General features: G+C 43.2%; 1 protein-coding gene across 1 annotated transcript; it reads right to left on the bottom strand.

The window, feature by feature from the left end:
* Window positions 1-3,899: 3,899 nt before the first annotated feature.
* Window positions 3,900-20,177, bottom strand: LOC124045168 (differentially expressed in FDCP 6 homolog). Its single transcript, XM_046364413.1, has 11 exons — window positions 19,997-20,177; window positions 11,643-11,783; window positions 11,283-11,468; window positions 9,678-9,905; window positions 9,378-9,524; window positions 9,010-9,118; window positions 8,482-8,780; window positions 8,085-8,251; window positions 7,057-7,255; window positions 6,494-6,584; window positions 3,900-4,554 (listed from the first exon to the last, which is right to left on the bottom strand). Exons 1-11 carry the CDS (start codon window positions 20,090-20,092, stop codon window positions 4,343-4,345), a joined length of 1,875 nt encoding a protein of 624 aa, XP_046220369.1. The 5' UTR covers window positions 20,093-20,177; the 3' UTR covers window positions 3,900-4,342.
* Between the last annotated feature and the right edge of the window lie 1,062 nt (window positions 20,178-21,239).

Below are 21,239 nucleotides of genomic sequence, written 5' to 3'. Positions count from 1 at the left end.
CAATCATATCAAGTACATTTTACCTCAACAAAATATTTATCAGCAAAGTCAATGCTAGTGAAAAAATAGAGGGGTGACATGGGATTACTTTGGAAGGTTGAACACCGGTGGTCACTGTGGAGGACAGGCCGCAAGCAATGTTGGGAGAAGGGAATAAGAGATTGAAGAGAATAAGGAAAGCAGAGATTTGAATTTGTGGAAGTTTCAGATGGGGTGTTGTAGAAGATTGGTGTCAAGTGCAAAATGAGTGAGCCATGTGCAAGACCATGACTTGGATGGTTGAGCTAACGCGTGCTAATGTGATTAGCATGTACTTGATGTAAGTAACAGCAAACTTTCCAGGACATAGACATGTCTTATATGGGCAGAAAGCTTCAATTCTTGTTAATCTAACTGAACTGTCCAATTTACAGTGGCTATTACAGTGAAATGTTATGCTATTGTTTGAAGAGAGTGCACAACAACAACAAAAAATGTATCACGGCAACTGGTTTGATACATTCACCTCTGAAAGTAAATAATGTACTTACATTCAGTAATCTTGCTCTGATTTTGTCATCCTGAATGTCCCAGAATTACAATGTAGCAGTTTTGTTTGATAAAATCTATTTTTATATTCAAATGTTATAACTGGGTTCTACAGTTCACCCCGGTTCACCTGGCCATTTAGATGTGTGAAAGTTAGTGTATAAGCTAATGAGCCATCATGTATGACATTCCTTTGAGTGTGTAAAACTTCAATGTGTTACCATATCATTTTTCTCTAGTTATGTAACCAAAAATAAATCAATTGACCAATTTGGCACATTTGGGCAGACTTGATAATAAATATTGTCCAGTAATTGCAATGCTTTGCTGGATCTATCTGAAACTTTGCGCATGCGCTGCATCATCTAAATTGCACCTAAACTGCAATATCATATTACCATATTAAGATGATTTTTTTGTTTTTAAACGCATGTTGTTGTTTTTTGTATTATCTTTTACCATCTTTTATCTTTTAATGTGTGATATTCTCCTACATTCATTTCACATTTCCACAAACTTCAAAGTGTTTCCTTTCAAATGGTATCAAGCATATGCATATCCTTGCTTCAGGTCCTGAGCTACAGGCAGTTTGATTTGGGTATGTCGTTTTAGGTGAAAATCCTTGCCTTTTGGCCGATCCATGTGCGGTTTAAGGGTGGCTAGGAAAGAAGTTGGTAGCAGTTAAGCAGTCGCTCCATGTCACGCAACTTGGGCCAAGATCTGTTTCTTGCTTTGCGCTTAGGAATAGGGCATCATTGAATGAAGTGATTCCTGGGGCAGTGTTAAGTGTGCAGGTGGAGAAGTTGAAGATTCCTGCCGTTTGTGATGCCTGCCGTTTGCTGCAACGCAGACCCGGTGGTGAAACTGTCAGTCCTTTTTGAGTTTTGAGTCTTTTTACCTGACAAAGTCTTGTTAGGATATATCAGTTATCCCGTTAGAGCTTTTGTGCCGAATCCATTGCGGTGTTTCAGGTGCAACGTCTATGGTCATGTCACAGCAGTTTGTAGGACTGATGAAAGATGTGGGAAGAGTGCAGGAGTGCATGAGATGGAGGATTGTGTAGTTTCGATTAATAAAGTTGTGTGTCAACTGTAGGGGTGCCCATGCTGCTGGGGATTGGAAGTGTCCGGTGCGAGAGAGGCAGGTGGAGCTGGCCAGAGTCAGAGTAGTGCAGAATGTGTTGTATGCTGAGGCAGTGAAGAAAGTAGAGGAGGATGTGTCAAGGGTGAGAGTTCCTGAGAGGATCCATGTGAGGAGTGGATCTGTGCCAGCACAGAGGGATAGGCCATCGAATGATACACTGTATGCTTTAGTAAGGTTGGCTTCTTAGCATTCATATCAATGGTTATTAACTGTAGCACAGAAATGGAACGAAAATCACAAAAAATAGATGTTGTGGTGGCAGCTGCAGAGAAGTATTTGAGTATACGAGATTTGACTTCAGAAGAGGTACAGGGTGTGTGAAGTGGTGGTGTCCCGTCCTCCCAGGCAAGTGGCATGGACCAGATAGGGTCAAAATAGTGGAATGGGGTGGTGATAAAAAATAGTGGTGATATATAGGTGTTGGGTTAGTTGGTGGTGCATATTATTATTTCTTAAATGTTTCCCCTTTTTATTTTTGTATGAGAAAATCCAAGGTGATTGAACACACACTACAGTAGGTGGCGGCATGCACAAACAAAATGTGTGAACGACATGATACCAAAGAAGAAGAATGTCGAACACCAGGCGGCTGCGGCATTCTGGATTAGGCCCTGCACCGCTTCCTGTATGAGGAAAGATCATACTCTACGAATGTTGCTGAGCATGAACCTGCAGGAGCGAGTCACTGCTTTGATGTTTGCAGAGAACAACAGAGTGTTGTCCAGGGTCATGCCAAGGTTCTTTGCACTCTGGGAGGGGGAGACCGTTGAGTTGTCAACCATGATGGAGATGTCTTGAAGCGGGCAGGCTTTCCCCCGGGAGGTAGAGCAGCTCTGTTTTGTTGAAGTTGAGCTTGAGGTGGTGGGCTGACATCCAAGCTGAGGTGTCTGCCAGGCACGCAGAGATGCGTGTCGCCTCCTAGGTGTCAGAAGGGGGAAAGGAGAAGAGTAGTTGAGTGCCATTGACATAGCAATGATACAATTTTGTAGGGCCTTTTTATAATGAATAAAAATACAAATGCAATCATTTCAAATATTTTACAGTTACAGTTCATATAAAAAAATCTGAAATAAATTCATTTGAACCTACTCTATGGATTTCATGACTGGGCAGTGGTGCAGCCATGGGTGGGCATAGGCCCACCCACTGGGTAGCCAGGCCCATCCAATCAGAATTAGTTTTTCCCCTCAAAAAGGCTTTATTACAGACATAAAAACTCCTCAGTATCCCCTCAGATGAAACCGCAGGTGAAGAAGCTGGATATGGAGGTCCTGGGCTTGCTTTTGTTACACATGGTCTGCAGTTTTGAGGCTGGTTGGACTTCCTGCCAAATTCTCTAAAATAACATTGAAGGCAGCTAATGGTAGAGAAATTAACATTAAATTCTCTGGCAACAGCTCTGGTGGACATTCCAACAGTCAGCATGCCAATTGCATGCTCCCTCAAAACCTGCACATTTTAAAGTGTCCTTTTATTGTACCCAGCACAAGGTGGACCAATGTAATGATCATGCTGTTTAATCAGCTTCTTGATATGCCACACCGGTCAGGTGGATAGATAAAATTGGCTAAGGAGAAACGCTCACTAAGAAGGATTTTTAAGCCTTGAGATAGTTGAGACATGGATTGTGTATATCTGTCATTCAGAGGGTGAATGGGCAAGACAAAATATTTAAGTGCCTTTTAAACCGGGTATGGTACTAGGAGCCAGGCACGCCGGTTTGTGTCAAGAACTGCAAAGCTGCTGGATCTTTCACGCTCAACAGTTTTCTGTGTGTATCAAGAATTGTCCACCACCCGAAGGACATCCAGTCAACTTGACATAACTGTGGAAAGCATTGGAGTCAACATGGGCCAGCAGCCCCGTGGAATGCTTTCGACACCTTGTAGAGTCCATGCCCTGACGAATTGAGGCTGTTGAGGGCAAAAGGGAGTGCAACTGAATATTAGGAAGGTGTTCCTAATATTTTGTACACTCAGTGTAAATAATGCAATGGATGCACTCAAATAAAAAGCAAGAGAATACCCTTGAATTAGACACGACAATTGAGAAACTGCCACGTCAACGTTGCATAATATGTAGGTAAGGCAGGCACCCCAGAAAGAGCCTTGATCTCTGTTGACTTACAACGGAAACAGGAAATAGAGACCACAGAAGCAGTTTGCATTAGTTTCCCTCTACAAATCAGTCCTCTCTGTTTGCATATCGAGCCCAACCCGTTATCGTTTGATAATACTTTTAATGGAGACACACAAAGAGGCGAGCAAAAACTAGATTCCAAACCATTTAATCTGGTCCGCCAGCCAGCTTACTTGAGCCTGGGGACGAGGTTACAAACTACTTAGTAAATATATCTACAAAATTCATAGTGGTGCATTATGGTTCTTTCATTCTTCATTAAAACATGGAGATCTGTTATAACATACTGTGAGAAAAGGTGAGAGAATAATACAAACTACTAAAAAGTTAATACAATTACAAAAATGTTTGTGGGAAAACATTTGAACAGTGTGTTTACTTTCCCTTTATCCTACCCAGCAATTGACAGGAAGTTAACCTAAAAATATGATTTCATACTAAAAGGTTCTCCACCTTGCTTTTCCATTAGAAAAAACACAAACAACATAAACAGTTGATGAGTTAGGCTTTGACGAGAAGCACCATATGATCCTCAGGGAATGTCCATGTCTCCGTTAGAGGCCTGAGAGAGACGCCTCTCTTCTCTCTCTCCTTCACACCCCGACCCTGCACTGCTGCTGTTGTCCACGTTTTCCTTGCTTTCCTCGTCTGGCTCCTCAGACCTCTGTCTCAGACGCAGACCTGGATCTCTCTGGGATGGGATCTGGAAGCTGGAGAAAGAGCCCCCCCCTGATGGTCTCTTCTCTAGAACCATGGGAGGGAGATCAGGAGACAGAACAACAAACATTTATTTTAACATATATGGCACTGAAGAAACAATGTTATCAAAGAAAACCAGGGTTGTCTGCAGCTAAAATATCAGTCACTCCCTGAAATGTAATTGGTCTAACTTGAAGCTGTCTAACTTTGGCAAAGATAGGAGACAGATCCATGTGATTCTGTGTCTGCCATGCAGGGAGAGTGGTGGCATGTCACCTGGTAAGGGTGACATGTAGAGTAGAGCCAGGGGGTTTCAGTTCAAAATATGATTAAGATCAATAAAATAGAAATGCACAAACGCGTCTTGTCTACACTATGTTTGAGGAAGACGTCTTCTAAAATGAGCTTGACAAACCCACAGCTGCTACCACCGTGAGAAAGAGGGACCTTTAGCATACTATACACCTACTATTGTAGGTCTTATCCACTACATACTCTTTGTGCATAGTTAAAAGCCACCCAAACCACAATGAAACGTAGGCTTATTCTAGTGACCTGGTTGCATAAATCATGGCTGAGCACTTAGCAGCAGGCTCTTGGCAGTGTACGCATCCCAAATGAAACCGAGTTTGCGGACGACACAACAGTGGTAGGCTTGATTACCAACAACGACGAGACGGCCTACAGGGAGGAGGTGAGGGCCCTCGGAGTGTGGTGTCAGGAAAATAACCTCACACTCAACGTCAACAAAACTAAGGAGATGATTGTGGACTTCAGGAAACAGCAGAGGGAACACCCCCCTATCCACATCGATGGAACAGTAGTGGAGAGGGTAGCAAGTTTTAAGTTCCTCGACATACACATCACAGACAAACTGAATTGGTCCACTCACACTGATAGCGCCTCTTCAACCTCAGGAGGCTGAAGAAATTTGGCTTGTCACCAAAAGCACTCACAAACTTCTACAGATGCACAATCGAGAGCATCCTGGCGGGCTGTATCACCGCCTGGTACGGCAACTGCTCCACCCTCAACCGTAAGGCTCTCCAGAGAGTAGTGAGGTCTGCACAACGCATCACCGGGGGCAAACTACCTGCCCTCCAGGACACCTACACCACCCGATGTTACAGGAAGGCCATAAAGATCATCAAGGACATCAACCACCCGAGCCACTGCCTGTTCACCCCGCTATCATCCAGAAGGCGAGGTCAGTACAGGTGCATCAAAGCTGGGACCGAGAGACTGAAAAACAGCTTCTATCTCAAGGCCATCAGACTGTTAAACAGCCACCACTAACATTGAGTGGCTGCTGCCAACACACTGACATTGACACTGACCCAACTCCAGCCACTTTAATAATGGGAATGGATGGGAAATGATGTAAATATATCACTTGCCACTTTAAACAATGCTACCTTATATAATGTTACTTACCCTACATTATTCATCTCATATGCATACGTATATACTGTACTCTATATCATTGACTGCATCCTTATGTAATACATGTATCACTAGCCACTTTAACTATGCCACTTTGTTTACTTTGTCTACATACTCATCTCATATGTATATACTGTACTCGATACCATCTACTGTATGCTGCCCTGTACCATCACTCATTCATATATCCTTATGTACATATTCTTTATCCCCTTACACTGTGTATAAGACAGTAGTTTTGGAATTGTTAGTTAGATTACTTGTTGGTTATCACTGCATTGTCGGAACTAGAAGCACAAGCATTTTGCTACGCTCGCATTAACATCTGCTAACCATGTGTATGTGACAAATAAAACATTTGATTTGATTTGATTTGAAATGGCACCCGATTCCATTTATAGTGCAGTATTTTTGACCGGTCAAAATTTGGGACACGACCAGTGTTTATGTTGCAGATCGTGACTACTCCTCCTTGCTTTGTCTGCGCCTCAAACATAATATATCAAACCTAAGCTTTCTGGTGTGGTGTGACGTAGCCTACCTCCTGGTCCAATAGGACGCATCAGTCGGTTCATCTGAACATTCCAGTGTTTGACATTGGTGCTGGCCTGGCGAAGCTTCCTCTGGGCAGCCTATAAGAACACAAAACAGATTAAAAACACCCCCGCAAACACAGTAAAACTTACTTAATTCTCTCACTATCTCCCACAATCCCATCCCTGCTCACATCCCACTTGGTAAAAACTGGTTGAATCAACGTTGTTTCCACCTAATTTTAACCCAGAAAATCTGTGACCACGTTGAATCAATGTGGGAAACTAATTGGATCGACCATGGCATTTTGTATTTTTTTCTCACAATTTTGAACCTAAAGCCAATGACATGGTGAATATTTGTAATTTCATGTTAAATTCACCATCGTTGACAACTCAACCAAATGTAAATCGAAACTAGACGTTGAACTGACGTCTGTGCCCATTGGGATGTGATACCCAAATAGCCAGGGCTGTTTTGAAGTACCATTAACGGTGTGGTAACTCATCACTATATAACTATAACATTATGCACAGGTATTTATATGATATAGTGTATCTCTGCACTTACCACAACGTCCTGGTCGACCCTGTAGCGGTTGGCCCTGACCTCCTCCAGCTGCCTTTGGGCCTCCTCAAGAGCGCGGGACTTGTTCTCCATCTCTTGCCTTAGCTCCTGCTTCTCCCTCTGGGTCTTCAGGATGTACTCCTCCTGCTCCTCTTGCAGCGCCATCAGGGCCTTCATCTTGTCCTCCTCCTCAGACAGCAAACTGTACAATAAACGTATAGGACAAATAGAAAATCATTAACTGGAAGACATACAGTAGATATGGCATTGTGTGGTAAGAAGTTGGACGAGACACATTTAATGTTTTTAGAAACGTGACACATGCAAACTCTTGACCTCGCAATCATCTCTCAAAAAGTGTCCAGTAAAACACAGGCGACCCCTAAAGCTGTTGCTTATTTCCATTACTTTTCATTATATACTGTACAATGTTATGTTTCTTTTTAAAGCATATATGAGCCTTTAATGTCGTATTGCTTCATATTTGTATGCTATAGCTGCCTTGTATTTGCAGTCACAAAATTAAATAGAGCAGGTTAGGATCGGTATGTTTCCCATCGAGCAGTCAGTGAATAAATGCATCAAAGCACACTGCTTATTCTTACATGTAAGATTGTGACAGACACACCATGAACACCCTATCAGTGTCAACAGATCCTACAGATCGTAGCTAGACAACTTCCTCTGTTAAACTCAACTTCCTCAGGAACCTAACTAATGCAACAGCCTCTCTTCAACAGCAATCGGCTTCTCTTAACACCATCTATCTCTCTGCTGTGTACTGTGCTCTGTAAAAAGACATGCAGCTTTTACGTGCCAACTTGGTGCCTTCTCACACCATGACAGCTAGCCCTAAAATGTGCCTGTGTCTTGTAAGCAAAGTAGTGAGGGTACTAGGTTTGTGAATCAGTGGGAGCGAAACAATGTCTGAGTGTGTCCAGCACCCTGCCCTCCGCCTGTGTGTGTGTGTATGCGAGAGTGTGTTGCGTGCGTGGGTAACTGCCTACGTGCGTGTGTGTGTATCCCTTTACCCAGTCTGTGCGTATCGAAAGACCTCTTCGTCCTGCCGAGCTTTGATCTCCTGCTGTAGAGCCTCCTCCAGACTTGTCTGCATCTCCTCCAGCTCCTTGATCCTCTTCCTCTGCCGCTCCGCCTCCTCCTCCTTCAGAACCATCTCTGCCTGCATGGTGGCCCGCGACTGGAAGAGGAGACCCACATCAGCATGGAACATCTAAACACCCACTCCTCCAGTCTGAATCAACCTCCACTCTTCTCCTGCGCGACACAGGTAAACATTGTGCAGTCGTCACTCTTCTCCATACATCAACACTCCTCCACCTTTCTCCTCCAAGCAACCACACTCCTCTCTTCCCTCCACCCTCTCCTCCCCCGTACACTTCCTACACCCCTGCCCCTCCCAGTCTTCACCTCCTTTGCCTCGCGGAGCTGCACCTCCAGGGCCTGTTGCATCTCCTCATGATGCTGGCGCCGTCTCATCTCGTCCTGCTCCAGGAGGGCTTGGGCCTGCCTCTGCGCCTCCTTTAGGAGCTCCAGCTCGGCCAGCTTGCGCTCCTTCTCCTCCTGCAGAGCCTGGAAACGTTGCTGCTCCTCCTCCTTGGCCAGCCGCCTCTTCTCCCGCTGCTCCCTCTGCTCCCTCCTCTTCAGCTTCAGGTCCTTGTGGAGAGAGGTCTTCCCTTCAGTGTGTAGACGGATGGCTGTCTGAATGGCTGGGGGTGAAGGGAGGGACAGGATGTCAGTACTCAGTATATGCTTACTGCTTGACTTTGAATAATCAACCCAGTAATCAACCCAACATATAGGGCAGGGGGAATAGTTGCCTTCACTACTTTTGTCATAAGTATGATAGTTGTTATAAGCTTGGTAATTCATCATATCCCTAAATAATTGTGTCAACAACATGTAAAAGCTCAATTAACAAATTATTGATTGTGGTACCTGCAGTCCATTCCTGTCTCTGCTTGGTGTCCGAGGCACTCATCTCGTAGGTCTTGGACAGAGTTTTCAGGCAGAACATACACCTCTTCCCATCCCGGTCTGGCAGCACCTGATCAACAGAAGAAGTACTCATTGTGACACATTAGCACAATGTATATATATATTTGTTGTACATTCATTGTAAATTCATTTATATTTTTAGCTATTTCAAATTAAGCATATGAGGGAGGGATGTGTTTACCCTGTAGCTCTGATTGAATAAGTTATTCCTATCTGTCACCCATTCTCAAAAAGGAGCAGGCCCATCTCAGCTGTGCCTGTCCCCACTGCCCCACCCCAGGTCCCACCCCACCTCAAACCCAGCCTACCTCCACACAGCAGTTCCCATCCAGAGCAATGCTTCCCTGGCGCTCCTTGCGGTCCTCACTGGTGTAGTAATCCAGGGTAATCGGCCTCAGGGTGAACCAGCGCTCCTTCCAGTTCCTCCTCAGCTGACTCTTTTTCCACAGGTACCCCTGTAGGCAACAGAGTCAACCCACACAGAACTGACACAATCAACACACGTCACTGAAACAGAATTGGAGGTCACAGGCAGGTAGGCAGATGGCAAGAAATTCAGACAGGCAGACAGTATAGAGATGCTGTATTGTTGTTTTTAAGTACCCTACCTCTTTGAGGACATCAGCAACTATCTCCCTGTAGACCTCCTCTATGGCCATGCTGGTGATTTCCTGGCCCATGCCTCTGGTTATCTTCCCAGTGTTCATCATCTCCAGGAAGGACCAGACAGTGAAACCATTCTGTCGCACTGCATCCTGGGAGATGAAGTCTTCCAGCTCCACACAGTTGAGCTCAACACTCATGGCCATGCAAATCTTCTTCAGGAGATATTCCACCTGAATAATTCAAACAAAACACAAATAATTTGTTTGTAAAAGGGATGAATTGGTTTATGGGGGGAATGGTTGCCTTTCAATTGTTTTGTAATTGGTTTATAATCTGAGTCTCAATCTCAATCTTGTTTATTTTAATAGTCCGTCACGACTCAAGATAATATTTGGATGATAATGTAACCTATGCTTTTGTTTTCAGTGAAACCACCCCGACTGCTGGTTGTTACTCTGAGGCACTGTAGTGCCCTGCTCTGAAATCTGTGAAATCTGTGGCTTATCACAATCATACTGCCAACACCGGTTGTGAAAAACAGACTACAGGCTGAAACCAAAAGCCATGCTACAAGTGACATAAAAGCCCATATTTAGGTATTGAAAGACACACAGCAATCAGTAGGAAGAAAAACAGTCCTCACGGGTTTGCTATATTTAGCAACCCTCTCTCAGAGCATTTCGTATTATTCTATACGTAATTCTGACACTATTTAGTATGATACTGTATGTTACGTTTTGTATGTTATGTATTCATTTGTGGATATCCATCACCCATTACGTAAATTGTTACAAATTACAATTCGTATTATATGTTACGAATTTCCAAAACATATAATATGTTACAAATTCTAGCTGGATGGCTAGGTGGCTAACATTAGTAATCTGGCTAACATTAGCGAGACTAGGGGTTAGGGGTTAAGTTTAGGAGTTAGGTTAAAGGGTTAGAGGAAGGGTTAGCTAAAAGGGTTAAGGTTAGGGGAAGGGTTAGCTAACATGCTAAGTAGTTGCAAAGTAGCTCAAAAGTAATAAGTAGTTGAAAAGTTGCTAAAGTTGTCCATAATGAGATACAAATTCAAACTTTGGGTTGCTAGATGTTCGCGTTACACGCACGCCCAACCTCCCTACTTTTGTTTTTGCCTTAAGTAACCTTACCAAATGTAACATATCATACTGATTTACATTTACTATGTTACGTCTAGTCTATGAGAGCAGGCTGTATAGAGGTTTGGCAGATAAATACTACATTTTACATTTAAGTAATTTAGCAGACGCTCTTATCCAGAGTGACTTACAGGATCAATTATGGTTAAGTGCCTTGCTCAAGGGCACAGACAGATTTTTCACTGAACAAGTCTGCGATTTGAACCAGAGACCTTTCGGTTATTGGTCCAACGAGCTTAACCGCTAGGCTACCTGCTGCCCCTATGATTAAATACTACAATTAGAATGAGTGTTTTGGATTTGGTTACAGCGGTTTTGAAAGTTAGTGATGGACCTTTTCCCTTTTTAAGTGACTAAATGTATTAGCATCCATCCACTGTATTCTAGGTGAATTTGTTGTATAATATGCTACAGAACCCAGCATGCTTTGTATACATAACTCACCTCATCAGGAACCATAACGAGAGGGTATTTATCCTCTGACAGAAAGTTAAACAGACTCCAGAGATGAAAGGCATCTTTCCCTGGCAACACGTTCTTATTGTCCTTCGCCGGTTTGTAGTTCTTCTTAGCAGTGAGAGTCCAGCACAGTTCATCAACCTGTTCTTTCACGAAACAGCCCTCTTCAACCTGTGAGGCATAATAATACAGCACTGAGTAAGGAAAATGTACCTAGCATTTTTTTAGCTCTCTTTTCCTTCTGTATAAACCAAGTGGTGGCATCTGGGTACACAAACAAAAGAAAAGGAACGACTGAGGCAAAAATGTCAGGTGACTTGGGTGTGTTTGTGTACATGACTTTACCTTGTCCAGTATGTATTTGTTGAGGTAAGGCATGTACCCCTGGCTGGAGACCGGTCCATCGTCATCATCCCTGAAATGTTCTTCCAGAGCCACCGGGTCGTGAGGGATGGACAGAACCGTACACAAGTTATGTGATAGGACCTAGAACACACAAACGACAGGGTTCTGAGGGCTGTTCACTCCCTTGTCGTCGGGCAAACAGTATCGGAGCATGAGGTCTGATACCCACAGGCACAGAGACATTTTCTATCTACAAGCCATCAGACTGCTAAATAATTGGACTGGACTGACCACCTGCTCTGATTCTCCGCACCTTAGCACACACACACACACACACACACACACACACACACACACACACACACACACACACACACACACACACACACACACACACACACACACACACACACACACACACACACACACACACACACACACACACACACACACACACACACACACATTCATGGTTCCTTCTATTAAGGCAAGTTGTCCAGGTCCTGAGGCAGCAAAGCATCACCATCACCATCGTACTACCACCACCATACTTGACTGTTGGTTAAAGGTTCTCACTGTGGAATGCAGTGTTTGGTTTTCGGCAGGCATAAAAGTTACACTTTTGACTGATCTGTCTATAAAACATTCTTCAAAGAGTCTTGATGATCATCCAGGTGCTTTTTGGTCAACTTTTTGGATGAGATGGGTCCCACTATGGCAAAAACCAAACACTGTATTCCACAGTAAGAACTTCATACCAATCGTCAAGCATGGCGGTGGTACTGTAGTGTGATGGTTTGGGGAATGTCAGGCCATCCGTCTGTGAGCTGAAGTGGAAGCACAGCTGGGTCATGCAGCAAGACAATGCAAAACACACAATCAAGTCTACATGAAAATGGTTAAAAATATTAAAAAATTTACGTTTTAGAATGGCGTAGTCAAAGTCCAGACTTAATCCCGATTGAGAAATTGTGGCAGGACTTGAAACGAGCAGTTCTCGCTTGAAAACCCACAGATGTTGCTGAGTTAAAGCAGTTCTGCATACAAGAGTGGGCAACAATTCCTCCACAGCGATGTGAGAAACTGATCAACCACAGTGAGGGAAAAAAGTATTTGATCCCCTACTGATCTTGTACGTTTGCCCACTGACAGAAATGATCAGTCTATAATTTTAATGGTAGGTTTATTTGAACAGTGAGAGACAGAATAGCAAACAAAAAAATCAGAGAAATGCATATCAAAAATATTATAAATTGATTTGCATTTTAATGATGGAAATAAGTATTTGGCCCCCTCTCAATCAGAAAGATTTCTGTCTCACAGGTGTCTTTTATATAGGTAACGAGCTGAGATTAGGAGCACACTCAAAGGGAGTACTCCTAATCTCAGTTTGTTACCTGTATAAAAGACACCTGTCCACAGAAGCAATCAATCAATCAGATTCCAAACTCTCCACCATGGCAAAGACCAAAGAGCTCTCCAAGGATGTCAGGGACAAGATTGTAGACCTACACAAGGCTGGAATGGTCTACAAGACCATCGCCAAGCAGCTTGGTGAGAAGGTGACAACAGTTGGTGCGATTATTCGCAAATGGAAGAAACACAAAAGAACTGTCAATCTCACACGGCCTGGGGCTCCATGCAAGATCTTCGCTCATGGAGTTGCAATGATCATGAGAACGGTGAGGAATCAGCCCAGAACTACACGGGAGGATCTTGTCAATGATTTCAAGGCAGCTGGGACCAAGAAAACAATTAGTAACACACTACGCCGTGAAAGACTGAAATCCTGCAGTGCCCGCAAGGTCTCCCTGCTCAAGAAAGCACATAAACATGCCCGTCTGAAGTTTGCCAAGAACAACTGGGTGAAAGTGTTGTGGTCAGATGAGACCAAAATGGAGCTCTTTGGCATCAACTCAACTTGCCGTGTTTGGAGGAGGAGCAATGCTTGGAGGAGAAGCAACACCATCCCCACCGTCAAACATGGAGGTGGAAACATTATGCTTTGGGGGTGTTTGTCTGCTAAGGGGGCAGGACAACTTCACCGCATCAAAGGGACGATGGACGGGGCCATGTACCGTCAAATCTAGGGTGAGAACCTCCTTCCCTTAGCCAGGGCATTGAAAACGGGTCGTGGATGGGTATTCCAGCATGACAATGACCCAAAACACACGGCCCAGGCAACAAAGGAGTGACTCAAGAAGAAGCACATTAAGGTCCTGGAGTGGCCTAGCCAGTATCCAGATCTTAATCCCATACAAAATCTGTGGAGGGAGTTGAAGGTTCGAGTTGCCAAACGTCAGCCTCAAAACCTTAATGACTGGGAGAAGATCTGCAAAGAGGAGTGGGACAAAATCCCTTCTGAGATGTGTGCAAACCTGGTGGCCAACTACAAGAAACGTCTGGGTTTTGCCACCAAGCACTAAGTCATGTTTTGCAGAGGGGTCAAATACTTATTTCCCTTATTAAAATGCAACTAATTTTATAACAGTTTTGATGTGTTTTTCTGGATTTTTTTGTTATTCTGTCTCTCACTGTTCAAATAAACCTACCATTAAAATTATAGACTGATCATTTCTTTGTCAGTGGGCAAATGTACAAAATCAGCAGGGGATCAAATAGTTTTCTCCCTCGCTGTACAGGAAGCATTTGGTTGCAGTCATTGCAGCTAAAGGTGGCACAACCCGTTATTGAGTGTAAGGGGTTAATTACTTTTAAACACTGGGAAATTGGGTGTTGCATAACTTTGATAATTAAATAAGTATCCTTCTTTTTGTTATTTGTAAACTCAGGTTCCCTTTATCTAATATTAGGTTTTGGTTGAAGATTTGATAACAATCAGTATCAAGAGTTTCACGGCACTGTAGATGAGATACAGCAAAATGTATATTGAAAATAAGTTACATAAAGTTTAAATCTTTGGTAGGTCCTTTTAAAAACTGTGACTTGTCTCTGTCAGACAGATGTCGTACAGTAAAAAGAGAAATACTTTGCCGGTTTATGAAGGAACTGAAACACAAAAGCTGAATCATGAAAGTATTTTAGTCTTCTATAAAAAGCAAAAAAGTTAGTTTACATATTCTAGGGAATTTAGGGGGTAGCCCCGACCAGAACTCAAACCCTGGTCCCGCGACTGGAAAGCCAACACCATATAGCCGTTACAACGAGATCTGAACCCTTTGACAAGATCGCTAAGTGTTGGGTTAAGGTTGCTACAATATTTATGATTTACCCATAAAAATGTCATTCAAGAGTGGTTCTCAACACGCACAACCATGTTTCAACTGCCATTTAGACCTCAGAGAAAATACAATGCTATTCCTGTGAAGTTAATAGTTTTTCAAGAGAGCATCAATAAATAACTGGAGGCTTATTGAAATAGAATTTGAGACAATCCTTTTTTTGAGAGGGAAGGGCGGGGGTTAGAGTCAGTGCACCCAGCCCACATCTTTTGAAACATCACATCCTGTCTTCCTCTCCTCCTCCCTCCCTCCCTCCTCTTTTCACTACGAAACCAAGAGTATGTGACCTGTGCGGCCTGCTGGCTTCAAAGCGTCTATTATTCTTTCACAATATCATTCCAACCTGAACCATACTGTGCTGGCTGGCTCTTTTTTTCTTCATTTTTCCAGCACGGTTCCATCACCTATGGTGGATGGTCGGTGTACTGTAGCCAACGTGATACAGCTCAGCTCAGTTTGGCTAAGTAGATTTTTAAAAGGGTATATGACTCCCTGGTCTCTGGACTGACTGGGCCATACTCCAGACCAGAGTACTTAGCCTCGATAAACCTAACTGCATGGTTCTGGTCTGGACAATACTCTAGACTAGAGCCTGCCCCACACACAGTATGACGGGATAGGCTTTGTCACAAGGTTCTAGTAGTTAAAGCCAGTAGCACATGGCTGAACGTAGGGCCGAATGGATAGATGGAGGGTAAATGTAATGATTATATATCCAACTTTCTACAGCACTACTTTGTCAATAACAATAAGCACTGAAGATGTACATGACCATAGTATTGAAGACAATGTGTGACACATTCTATTCCATTCACCACCTCTTTGGTCATGTTCAGTGCCACAGTACCAATTGCACTGTATGTGGTGACATCATGGACCAGTCTGGGTACAACTTGGTGATAAGGTCTCTTATTCATAGAAACACTGAGAGCAAACTGTTACTTGTCAGCTCCACACTCGCATTGCCTCTAAAACACAAGCACACATTGTTCACTCTCACTATCATTACTGTTTTGCTCCCCATAGGAAACATCTTCATCACTGAGTCAGCCATCTACAGTACATTACCAAAAGTATGTGGACACCTGCTTGTTGAACATCTCAAACCACCTCTTTACTGCTTTAACAGCCTCCATTCTTCAGGGAAGGCTTTCCACTAGATGTTGGAACATTTCTGCGGGGACTTGCTTCCATTCAGCCACAAGAGCATTTGTGAGGTCGGGCACAGATGTTGGGCGATTAGACCTGGCTCGCAGTTGGCGTTACAATTCATCTCAAAAGGTGTTTGATGGGGTTGAAGACAGGACTCTATGCAGGCCAGTCAAGTTCTTCCACTCCGATCTCGACAAACCATTTCTATATGGACCTCGCTTTGTGCATGGGGGCAGTGGCGGATTTAGGTATAGGCGACATGGGCAGCCGCCCAGGGCGGCATCTTGCCTGGGGCTCCACAGGGAGCCCGCACAAAAAAAAAAAAATGAATTTGCGTGATCGGTTTTCTATCGCTCATTTGCACGTCACGTCAATGATATTTTGTCACCGTGTGGGACTGTGGGCCAATTAACCATGTCGGAGTGAGCGCCCCTGATTCTAGTTTGTGAGCTAGGCAGGCTACTGCCTGGGAAGGTCATCCACTCAGAAGTACGAGATGGGGTGGGGGGCGGGGGTAGGTTGACCTTAGGTCTCCCCACTGGAAGTCCGAAGTGGGGGGAGCGGGGGAATCTATCAAATAGCACACCTCTAACTTTATACAGTACTAATGCAATTAGTAAAATCAGTCACACTACGAAATGCTAGCAAATAAACCACAATTAATTTATAATACTGTGAATATATAGTTTCACAGACATATTGTTTTTTCTGGTTTGTGTGAAATCATTAAGAATAATATAAAACCAGTCTGCACACCAGCAGGGTGAATTGGTTTCGTCTTTTGGTTGACAGTGTTGGGGGATGGGTAATGTATTGATGCTCGAGTGCCAAATCAACACAAATTTGTTTCCATTTGTCTTTGTTACTTATTTTTGTTACTTATTTTTGCATATATTTTTATATAGTTTTAAATGTTCTGATTATTTATTTGTGTTGTTCCAAATCTTAATAAAAATGACAGTTAATGCAGAATTGTGCTTTTTTTGTTGTTGGGGAGGTTCGCCCTTGGAGCCATACAAGCTAGAACTGCCACTGCACAGGGGCATTGTCATGCTGAAACAGGAAAGGGCCTTCTCCAAGCTGTTGCCACAAAGTTGGAAGCACATTATCATCGAGAATGTCATTGTATGCTGTAGCGTTAAGATTTTACTTCACTGGAACTAAGTGGCCTAGCCCGAACCATGAAAAACAGCCCCAGACAATTATTACTCCTCCACCAAACTTTACAGTTGGCACTATGCATTCAGACAGGTAGTGTTTTTCTGGCATCCGCCAAACCCAAATTCGTCCATAGGACTACCAGATGGTGAAGCATGATTCATCACTCCAGTGAACGCGTTTCCACTGCTCAAATGGTGCTGAGCTTTACACCACACCAGCTGACGTTTGGCATTGCTCATAGTGATTTTAGTTGTGTGAGGCTACTCGGCCATGGAAACCCATTTCATAATGCTCCTGACGAACAGTTATTCTGTTGACATTGCTTCCAGAGGCACTTCGGAACTCGATAGTGAGTGTTGCAACTGAGGACTGACGATTTTTACACACTTCAGCACTCGAAAGTCCCGTTCTGTGAGCTTGTGTAGCCTACCACTTCGTGGTTGAGCCTAGATGTTTCCAATTCACAATAACAGCACTTACAGTTGACCACGGCAGAAATTTGATGAACTGACTCTATGACGGTGCCACTTTGAAAGTAACTGAGCTCTTCAGTAAGGCCATTCTACTGCCTGTGTGCTCAATTTTATACACCTGTCAAAATGGGTGTAGCTGAAACAGCAGAATCAACTAATTTTAATGGGTTTTCACATACTTTTATATACAGTGCCTTCGGAAATTATTCAGACCCCTTGACATTTCCCACATTTGTTACGTTACAGCCTTATTCTTAAATTGATTAAATGTTTTTTTTCTATCCTCAATCTACACACAATACCCCATAATGACAAAACGAAAACGGGTTTTTAGATATAAAGAATTACAAATAAAAACCGAAATACCTTATTTACATAAGTATTCAGACCCTTTGCTGTGAGACTCAAAATGTAGGTTTCCTGGTTTCCATTGATCATCCTTGAGATGTTTCTACACATTGATATGAGTCCGCCTGTGGTAAATTCAATTGACTGGATATGATTTAGAAAGGCACACACCTGTCTATATAAGGTCCTACAGTTGACAGTGCATGTAAGAGCAAAAACCAAGCCATGAGGTTGAAGGAATTGTCTGTAGAGCTCCGAGACAGGATTATGTCGAGGCACAGATCTGGAGAAGGGTACCAAAACATTTCTGCAGCATTGAAGGTCCCCAAGAACACAGTGGCCTCCATCATTCTTTAATGGAAAAGTTTGGAGCCACCAAGACTCTTCAATCGAGGTAGAAGGGCCTTGGTCAGGGAGGTGAACAAGAACTTATGTTCACTTTGACAGAACTCTAGAGTTCCTCTGTGGAGATTGGAGAACCTGCCAGAAGGACAACCATCTCCACAAATCAGGCCTTTATGGTAGTGGCCAGACGGAAGCCACTCCTCAGTAGAAGGCACGTGACAGCCCGCTTGGAGTTAGCCAAAAGGCACCTAAAGGACTCTCAGACCATGAGAAACAAGATTCTCTGGTCTGATAAATTAAGATGGACCTTTTTGGCCTGAATGCCAAGTGTCACGTCTGGAGGAAACCTGGCACCTTCCCTACAGTGAAGCATGGTGGTGACAGCATCATGCCGTGGGGATGTTTTTCAGCGGCAGGGACTGGGTGACTAGTCGGGATCAAGGGAAAGATGAATGGAGCAAAGTACAGAGAGATCCTTGATGAAAACCTGCTCCAGAGTGCTCAGGACCTCAGACTGGGGTGAAGGTTCACTTTCCAACAGGACAACGACCCTAAGCACAGAGCCAAGACAACACAGGCTTCCGGACAACTATCTGAATGTCCTTGAGTGACCCAGCCAGAGCCCGGACTTTAACCCGATCGAACATCTCTGGAGAGACCTGAAAATAGCTGTGCAGCGACACTCCCCCTCCAACCTGACAGAGCTTGAGAGGATCTGCAGAGAAAAATAGAAGAAACTCCCCAAATACAGGTGTGCCAAGCTTCTAGTTGTCATACCCAGAAGACTTGTAATGGCTGCCAAAGGTGCATCAACAAAGTACTGCGTAAAGGGTCTGAATACTTATGTAAATATGACATTTCCAGGGGGGGTTTAATATATCCACATTAGCAAAAAATAATTGCTTTGTCATTATGGTGTATTATGTGTAGATTGATGAGGTAAAAAAATATATATTTTAGAATAAGGCTGTAATATAACAAAATGTAGAAAAAGTCAATGTTTCTGAATACTTTCTGAAGGCACTGAATATAGTATACAACAATGTGAGAACATGACTTTAAATAGAACCATGAGGAAAGATGTAGGAAATGCTATGCTGAAGCACTGAAATTCGCACAGAAGAACAATGTTTCTTAACACTCTCTGAACTATTTGAGAATATTTCCAATGTCAAACCAGTTGGAGAATGTTCCGTGAACATTAACTAAATTTAAATTACATGTGACCATTTTAGGAAACGTTCTGTTAAATTAATGAAATAACAAGAAAATAACGCTGTTTTGTCAAGTTCCTTAAATGTGTTAAGAATGTTCCAAAGCCAAGCAACTATCCTGCACCATTCCCAGAAAGTTGTGGGAAGGTAAACATATGGTTCCCAGAACGTTATGTGCTTGCTGGGTCAGGACCTGTTCTGCTCATCATCCAATGTCAATAAATGTATATTTTTGTGGATCCAGTTCACTTTATATATTGTTGGCTGACTCCAGCTACCTTAAGAAGAGAAGATTAATATGATGTTCCTGAGGTCGGACATTAGACAGCAAGGGTGCCTGGATAGAAGAAAGAGACCCAAAGCATTGGTCCAAAAAAACTCATAAAATCTACCTTTACCTAATGTAACCAGGTACTTACCTTAAGTTGAGACTTTGACACTTTCCCACTCTTCTCTAGATCCAAGGCTGTGAATCCATACCAAATGGACTTGAGCAGCTCTGAGCGTAGGTCCATGTCTACAGCAGCATAACTTTCAGTTTTTCTCCTTCTTTCACAGCTTTTTTTTCTCTCCTCTCCCCTCCTCTTGATACGTGGCCCTATGTATGACAGCCAACAGTCACCCACACACACCCTGTACTGTGGCTCGTGAGGACCTGTGCTGACAGCACTACAATCCAATCAGTCTCAGCTATCCCACCTGCTGGTGGGGCAGAACACTGCAGGTAGGGGTCCACAATCATATCAAATGAAATTGTATTTGTCACATGCGCCGAATACAACAGCTGTAGACCTTACTGTGAAATGCTTACTTACAAGCCCTTAACCAACAATGCAGTTCAAGAAATAGAGTTAAGTGCACAGTTGCTTAGGAGCCTGTAAAACGGCAGCCTGCGCCATTATTATGCTTTGCAAAAAGTATTCAGACTCATTTAATTTCTTCACGTTGTATTGTGTTACAAAGTGGGATTAAAAACAAGTCATTGTACATTTTTTGTCATCAAAATACTCTGGAGTGTCAAAGTGGAAGATATATATATATTTTTTAAAGATAAATAAAGAATAACCAAACTATAATCGTTGCTGAAGTATTCAGCCCCTCTGTTTAGGCAAGCTTAAATGAGTTCATCTGTAAAATGTGGCTCAACAAATCACATAATAAGATACATGGCCTCACTCTGTGTGAAATAATAGGGGTTGACATGATTTATGAATGACTAACCCTTCCTCTGTCCCCCATACATACAGCATCTGTAAGGTCCCTCAGTCAAGTATTGCATTTCAAGCACAGATTCAACTACAAAGACCAGGGAGCTTTTCAAAAGCCTCATAAAGAAGGGTAGACTGGGTAACAATAACAAATCAGACGTTGAACATCTCTTTAAGCATGTTCACGTTAATAATTATGCTGTGGATTATGTATTAAACCACCCAGACACGTAAAAAATATAGTTGTCCTTCTGATCTTAGCTGCAGGATAGGAATGCAACTGCTCAGGGATGTTACCATGAGGCCATTGGTAATTTTAAAACAGCTACAGAGTTCAATGGCTGTGATGGGAGAAAACTGAGGCGGGATCAACAACAAGACTACAAGACTCACTGAGAGGTCTGTCCGTAATAAAGCGCCGCTTTGCCTTCTGAACAACAATATCAACAAGGCA

Source organism: Oncorhynchus gorbuscha, linkage group LG10 (genome assembly GCF_021184085.1).
Source record: "Oncorhynchus gorbuscha isolate QuinsamMale2020 ecotype Even-year linkage group LG10, OgorEven_v1.0, whole genome shotgun sequence".
Taxonomy (NCBI): Eukaryota; Metazoa; Chordata; class Actinopteri; order Salmoniformes; family Salmonidae; genus Oncorhynchus; species Oncorhynchus gorbuscha.
The sequence above is the reverse complement of the archived record's forward strand: the minus strand, read 5'-3'. Positions and strand labels throughout refer to the sequence as shown.

Coding starts and splice junctions, on each gene's coding strand:
- LOC124045168 (XM_046364413.1), bottom strand. CDS start 20,092: ATGGACCTACGCTCAGAGCTGCTCAAGTCCATTTGGTATGGATTCACA. Junction 9,525..9,677: donor TTGCTGATGTCCTCAAAGAG/GTAGGGTACTTA, acceptor TGTTGCCTACAG/GGGTACCTGTGGAAAAAGAG. Junction 9,119..9,377: donor ATGGGAACTGCTGTGTGGAG/GTAGGCTGGGTT, acceptor TCTGTTGATCAG/GTGCTGCCAGACCGGGATGG.